The sequence below is a fragment of the Parasteatoda tepidariorum genome, chromosome 11, assembly GCF_982258835.1.
Source record: "Parasteatoda tepidariorum strain Cologne lab strain chromosome 11, Ptep-v5.0, whole genome shotgun sequence".
In the NCBI taxonomy this organism is placed as follows: Eukaryota; Metazoa; Arthropoda; class Arachnida; order Araneae; family Theridiidae; genus Parasteatoda; species Parasteatoda tepidariorum.
Window position 1 is genome coordinate 27332858 of NC_141765.1, and position 7001 is coordinate 27339858.

The following is a 7001-nucleotide window of genomic DNA, read 5'->3' on the forward strand; positions in this document are numbered from 1 at the left end:
TCTAAATGCAATTTTAAGTATTGTTACCAAAAAAAACTTTGCAAGTAAAGAAAATATGATGAGAGAAAATGCATAATTGTATACAACATATTAAAAATAGTTTTTAAAAGGTGTAAATTGATACAGGGTTATTCATATCTATCTCATTGTATATAATGCAATGATATTTCTCAATGATTGAATGTACGCCTTTGTTACTGGTGTATAGTCTACCTTCTGATTTATGTAAAATGTTGGGGGAATGTATAACATTAACTTATACATTGAGATATACAATAATTTCATTTTCTTCTGCACAAATAAGCTTTTTATTGTCATTATCAACCAAGATGGTGAAAATGAACACTATGGTGGATAAATTAAACATTTATTGCTAAACAAAACATTTTTCTGAATTTTAAATTACTTAAGCATAAAATTCAGCAACAAGTACATAGGCAAAGAGATCTACAAATTTTATTTTTATTAATTTTATTCTATTTTAGGGTTGGAGACAAATTCTATATCTTTGCATCAATACCTAAAGATACTTAGGTATACCACTGCAAATTGAAAAGTAAGATTAAATGCATAACTGGAATAAAGTTTAAAAAGTTATAGCAGTTATTAATGAAATCAAAGATTATAAGGTAAGAGAAAAATAAGACAATAAAAATTCTTGTGATATTTAATGCAATATTTGCCAAAAATGGCAGTTGCAATATTATTGCAACACCACATGATCAAACAATTATCCTTGAAAAAATATCATTAAATACTATTACTTTTAAATTTCATTATACAATAACTTCCTAAGCAAACCAAAACATTTTCTTTTTTAAAGGTGTATCAAAATAATTGATGAGCTTGACCACAGAGCTTGCTACGATTTACTTTAAATCTATTAAACAATAAATCATTCAAGTCATTACATGAGGCAGTTTTCAATGTTCAGAAAAAAAATATTTTCAGGTTTCCGTATCTCCTAAATGCTATTTTACTCCTTTTTTTTTAAACATCTAAAATATAATTGAATGGGTTCTAATTATCCTTTTAATAATGTATGTTAGGAACACATAATTTTTTGTCTAGGAACACAAAAAAAAAACAATGGAAATTAACACAATTATATTACTTAAGCAGAAAATAGTTTTTGTTCAATAATTACTAAAACACATTTTTTTTACTAGTTTTAAAAATGGTTGCCTTATTGAAAAAATTATTAAAAAATTTATCATATATTTGCTAGTTTCTTAATACATTAAAAAAAAAAATAGACAGCTGAGGAAATTTAGGACAAACTTATAATGGAAATTGGTGCAAAGTTTTTAATGCTGAAATTATGTGGTAGCTGTCTTAATTTCAGCAAATTAGAAAAGCAGTAGTTATTGTTCATATGAATAACAAAAATTTTTTACATTTTTATAAAACACACATACAAATTAATATAGCAATAGAATAATTAGTGCTAAGATTGTCAGGAAAGAAAACAAAAAATTATAGTTTAAATGGGGACATTTGTCATTGTTTTAATAAGAAATAATTTTATCCCAGAAAATTTTTTTCTAAAAACATAAGATTCCATTATTTTTTATACAATTAAGCAGGGTTCGTTGATTTAAATCATAGGTTCCCAAAGTGGTCCAGGTGGACCCCCAGGGGTCCATAGGAGACCACACGGGGGTCCACGTAGACATGAGAAGAAAACAGGGGTTCACAAGTTGTAAGTGGGGGTCCACGAAAAATTTTCTAGTTTTCATAATAAAGAACAAAAATTGTGGCTTGGATTTACCTATCAACGTAGGCAGGTAGCATCATTCACTAGCTAGGTACTCAAAAATATTCGAGACTCAGTTCAAGCACAGAATTGAATAGAACAATAGATAATAGTACAAGTGTACACCGCATGTCGAGACTTGCAAAGTGCCGTCCATGCGCCCGTTCGCATTTAAATACCCTGCTTGATGACTTCAAAAATAGATTTGAAGATATTCTGACGATGGAAATACCACCATGGATCATAACCTCATTTGATGAAACGGAAGAGGCGAATGTGGTATTACAAGAGGAGCTACTTGAGCTCAGAACCAACGAGGAACTGAAGGTGAAATTTAAAAAAGGCTATCAAACATTTTGGCTGCAGGCAGAAATCCTCGAAAAATATCCTGGGCTGTGGGAAATTGCGAGAAAATTTTTGATAGCGTTTCCCTCGTCATATCTTGTCGAAAGAAGTTTTAGTGCCGTTACCGACCTGTTAAGGAGTAGATTGAACATCACAGAACGGGGAGATTTGAGAAGACTTCTTACAAAACTGAAGCCAAATATTGATAATTTGCTTTCAATTCATCAAGTACACCCGTCTCATTAAAAGTATGACTATTTTTTATTGTTGATTTACATATCAAGTTCATTGTTAATTTTTTGTCAATTGTTGATTGTTTGTAATAATAAGTGTTTATAATTTTGTATAACCACAAGTATTATTTTAATAAATAGGACACAAGAAAATTTGCTACTTTTATTTTCTTCTTAACACCCCCAATTTAGGGAGATATTTTTTAGGAGTTTTGAGAATACAGTAGAAATGTAGCAGCAGGGGGTCTACCGAAAATACTAAAACTTTGAAAGTGGTCGACGAGAAAAAAAAGTTTGGGAACCTCTGATTTAAATCAAGTGATTTTTTTAAAAAAATTATTGATTTATATCAATTTTAAAATCAATATATATATAGGTTTTAAAAGTTAAAAAACAGTGTTTTAAATTGTTGATACTTTTATTATTTTCTTTTCTTAGTTTTAAAATTTATTTTAAAAAAATTGCTGTGTTAATTAATTTTAGTTAATGAAATTACTTTCTTTCTTGGTGTGTGTTAAATTCCAACACATTTCAAATTACATTTTCAAAAATCTTTTGATTCTTGAGATTAAAAGTACAGATTAAAGTACACATTTAATGCTGTCTTATTATAGACTTACATAGCTGCAGAAAGTAATTAATAGACATGAATTTAGAAAAAATAAATGCAAACAATCTTAATTAAAAAACTACTTTTTGATTGAAACAGCATGGAATTAAAGTCTACATTATATTTCATTGATGGAAAATGTATATTTCTAAAGCTTGAGGTTATATTAAAAAGAAATTACCCTAATATGCCAAAAATAGAAAAAAAAAGAAGCAAATGAAATCAGATATTTTTTCCTGATATAGTGTCATTCTTCCCTTTCAAAGTCTATTAGAGGCAGTAGAGTTATTAACTGGTAACTGGTATTTTTTTCTCATAATATGTTAACAGTATCGCTGACAATCAGATTTTCTATTAAGAAATTTTGTGAAAAAACATTCAAATGAGTGCATAGATTTTTAAAATTTTTTTTTTTTTTAGCTGATCTATTTTGATATAAAATTAAAAATGAATATTTTAATATAAAAATATATAGATTAAATATTTATTTATTTTTTGATGAACGACTACATTTATAAACAATCTGTTACATTTATTTTATCATATTAAAAATCAAGAGAAAAAAAACACAATTTTAAATTAAAATTATGGTTTGCTAATTGAAACCTTAATTTAATAGTTAAAGAGTCTGTCCAAGCTGAATTTGCTACTGCTTAGGGTACATTCACAAATTCAACTTTGGAAATCACCAAAGGAAAAACAATAGTTTCACAAAATACTTTTTTCTAAAATTTTATTTTTGTGTTTCGTAAGAAACGAATAAATCTATATTTTTTTGATGATTTTTTAATATTATTTTTAATTTTCACAAATTATGTCTAAATTTTCACAAAATAAATACCTCTCAGAAAAACCTAGACAGACCACTTTCATTAAATTCTCTATTTCCTCTAGTCTTCAAATTTCAATTATGCATTTGTTTCAAAATGGTTGCTATGCATTCAAAGCTATGTATTGTAATGAAAAATTATACTAGTAAGTTAGAGCTTCTAAAATATTCTTATAATATTGTTTTAATATTAATTTAATCTTGATTAAACATTTATAAAGTATTTTGAATCATAAATTAAAGTTCCTACAATGTGTTTGAATAAAAATAAAAAAAAATCTGATTTAAATCAATAAAGTCCGATTTTAATAAAAAAAAATCTGATTTTTTTTATTTTTTTAAAAAAAATCACGAACCCTGCAATTAAGTAAGATCAACTGTGTGATAGAAACTACTCTTCACTTTGATGTGAAGTAAGCTTTATCTGTATGCTGTTTAAAAAATATAAGTCAAAGTAAATTTAATTCTTTTAATGTGACTAACCCATAAGTGAATTATTTTTAGATAATCCTCCACAGAAATCAATGTTTTAAATTATTATTTATTAATAAAATTTAGAGTAAAAAACTATACCTATCTACGGATGATTTCGTGTTAAAATGAATACCACCGATATAAGAGCTGGAATTATCAGAAGTTAAATTATCGGCCATCTTCATACAAACTGAAGGATCAGATTCATGCAAAACACTGGCCATCAAATAAATTCAAATAGCATAACTTGAAAAGAAAAACACAGCTATTAGTACATTATTGACTTATAACTAATTAAGAGATAAGATCATACAGACACTCTGTAGCATAGTTAAGAGGTTCTGTTTATAAATAATCAAAGATCAACCATTTTTAATTAGTTTCTTAAAGTTAATTACCATAGCTGATCTATTAAAACTAATCACTGCTTTAATAAGACTTGTTTTATACTATCTAACAATTTTGTAATCAATTTTAGCCACTTTGTAATTAATTTTAACCACTGCCTAGGTAAAAATACTTTTTCTCACCAAAATGACTATTTAATAACATATTTAAGAAAACAATATTAACAATAATTAAATTTTAGTAAAAATTTTTGCATTTTATTATTGTATAGTAAAAAAAAAATATATCTGTTGTTAGTTATCCCATTCTTGTTGGAATATTAAATAATGCCTATTTCATTTTAATCTTCATTCACAAATAGCAGATAAAAAAATGCCACTAGAATATTGTGACTAATTATTAATTGCCAGAAAAGTGAAATCAAGAGAGGGATAATATAATAACATCAATTTCAGCTACAATCATTTTCTTGCTTAGTTTGACAAATATAAACTGAAATTGTAACATGAAAACACTGTATAAAAAAATTTAAATAGGTGAATGAAAAAAAAAAAATCAAAATTATTTTTTTCTTTACATTCATCTTTTTTCTATACATTCAAAATTTATTATTTAATTTAATTTTTCTACTACTCAAACTACTTTATTAAAAACAAAAATAATCAGACTAGCTCAGGTTTGATACACAAGTATTTTTCTTTAAACAGATTTAATTTCTGCAATTTAACTATATGTGGTTGATGTCTTAATATAATTCTTCATAATTATCTGTAGTAACTGGGTGCATAGTAAGCGTACTTTTCATGCAATTCAAATTTTGTACACCTTTGAAATAAACTTAATTTTATCATTTATTAAAAATAATTGAATTTGCTTTAATTTTGTATAATTTAATATGGTTCCACAAAGGAAGCAAATGAAAGGATAAAAAAAAAATTCTACCCGACAAGAATTGAAAGCAGAAGTTATATTGTTTATGCAATTAACATCAGAGGAAAAAAGGGTCATACATAAGTCCACAGTTTTAAAAGGATTAAAATTGTGGACTTATGTGCGCAAAAAAAAATAATTAAAAGAAATTAAATTTCTTTCAAAATTTTCGCGTTTATAATATTTAAAATATTAATAAAAAGCAGAAGAAAAATTATAGTTTAAAATAAGAGCGATCAAGTACACACGCATAAAATACGTTTTATTTTTCGTGAGATAAAAGAAATAATAAACAATGCCCAAACAAGAAACTCCATAACATTACCTCATAATTATTAAAATATATTAGAATGATTAATAAAGCAAAATTTCATAATTTTAACTTCCAAATGCTTATACATATTTTCGTTAGCACAACAGTGCTAATGTAGCTTAAATTTTAAAAAACTTTTTGACAAGAAGAGCATCAAAATTTTATTTTAGTTTATAATTCAAGTACTAGTACTAGACCGGTGAGAGTTTAATAGCACTATGATTCATAGATATGCGCCTATAGCTTGCTCAGGTGAAAAAGAGAAAAATATTATATTTTGTGAACGACCGTTCTCACTGTCTGTGAAAGTTTGGTCTGCCGAAAAGGCACGCCAATGAGAACAAGATGCTTGGTGTTTTATACACTAGGAAGCGCTGGAGGCTATTTATAGACTATATTTCCAGGCTACTGTATCCTGTCAATGTTGAGGCCATTTGGTTCAACGTGTACAATGTGTTAACAGTGAACAAAATAAATAATGAAAAGACAGAATATAGTGAAAAAGGAACAGTAAGCAAAAGAAATAATTGGATCACCCTGAATACCTTTTAAATAAATGATCCTAATCTTCACGTTCTAAGACTCAATCTAAAGGGTTCAAGGAGGTGACTTCAAATATGTAATTTGAGGAAAATAAATTTTAGTGAGTATTTGCTATTTTTTATTATTTTATTTAATAACAGTGGAAAAAATTTTGAATTGCAAAGTATGCACTTTTTTACATCTTTATAAAGTATGTATTTTTACGTTGCAAAATACAAAATTTGAGAAAAAACGGTCGAATAGTTCCAGAAAAATCAAATTTTAAAAATACGATTCTTTCGAAATTATATTTTTCAGAAACTAATCGACCAATATTACTCAATTTGCTTTAAATTTGAAATTGCAATACTTAAAAGGATGTAAAAAATTGCATACCTCAAAAATCAAAAGTTTTTCGACTATTATTAAATAAAATTATGAAAATAAGTAATAAATATGTGCTAAAAGTTATGTTTTGCATGGAGTTAGCTTTGAATATACAAATTTTATAATTATGTGCAAAAACTTTTCAATTCGCTTGAAAAGTACTCGAGACATGGTGAAATAGGCAAAAAGTGAAAGTAACATTAAGGAGTCAAAACTTTGCAGCACTTTCCTAACCAAACTATTGGGACCATATT

At 26.4% G+C, this 7001-nt stretch overlaps 1 protein-coding gene across 4 annotated transcripts in view; it reads right to left on the minus strand.

Moving 5' to 3' along the window:
* Positions 1–6036, minus strand: part of LOC107447343 (potassium voltage-gated channel subfamily KQT member 1) — a 39739-nt gene extending 33703 nt beyond the window's left edge. For all 4 annotated transcript variants that reach the window (XR_011638137.2, XM_087155351.1, XM_071187312.2 and 1 more), the window contains exons 1-2: positions 5851–6036; positions 4347–4493 (exon numbers count right to left, since the gene is read on the minus strand). Coding sequence is in view for 3 of the 4 variants with exons in the window: in XM_087155351.1 (XP_087011477.1) it covers positions 4347–4471 (125 nt within the window). In the remaining variant the exon portion in view is untranslated. The remainder of the gene's footprint in view (positions 1–4346; positions 4494–5850) is intronic.
* Between the last annotated feature and the right edge of the window lie 965 nt (positions 6037–7001).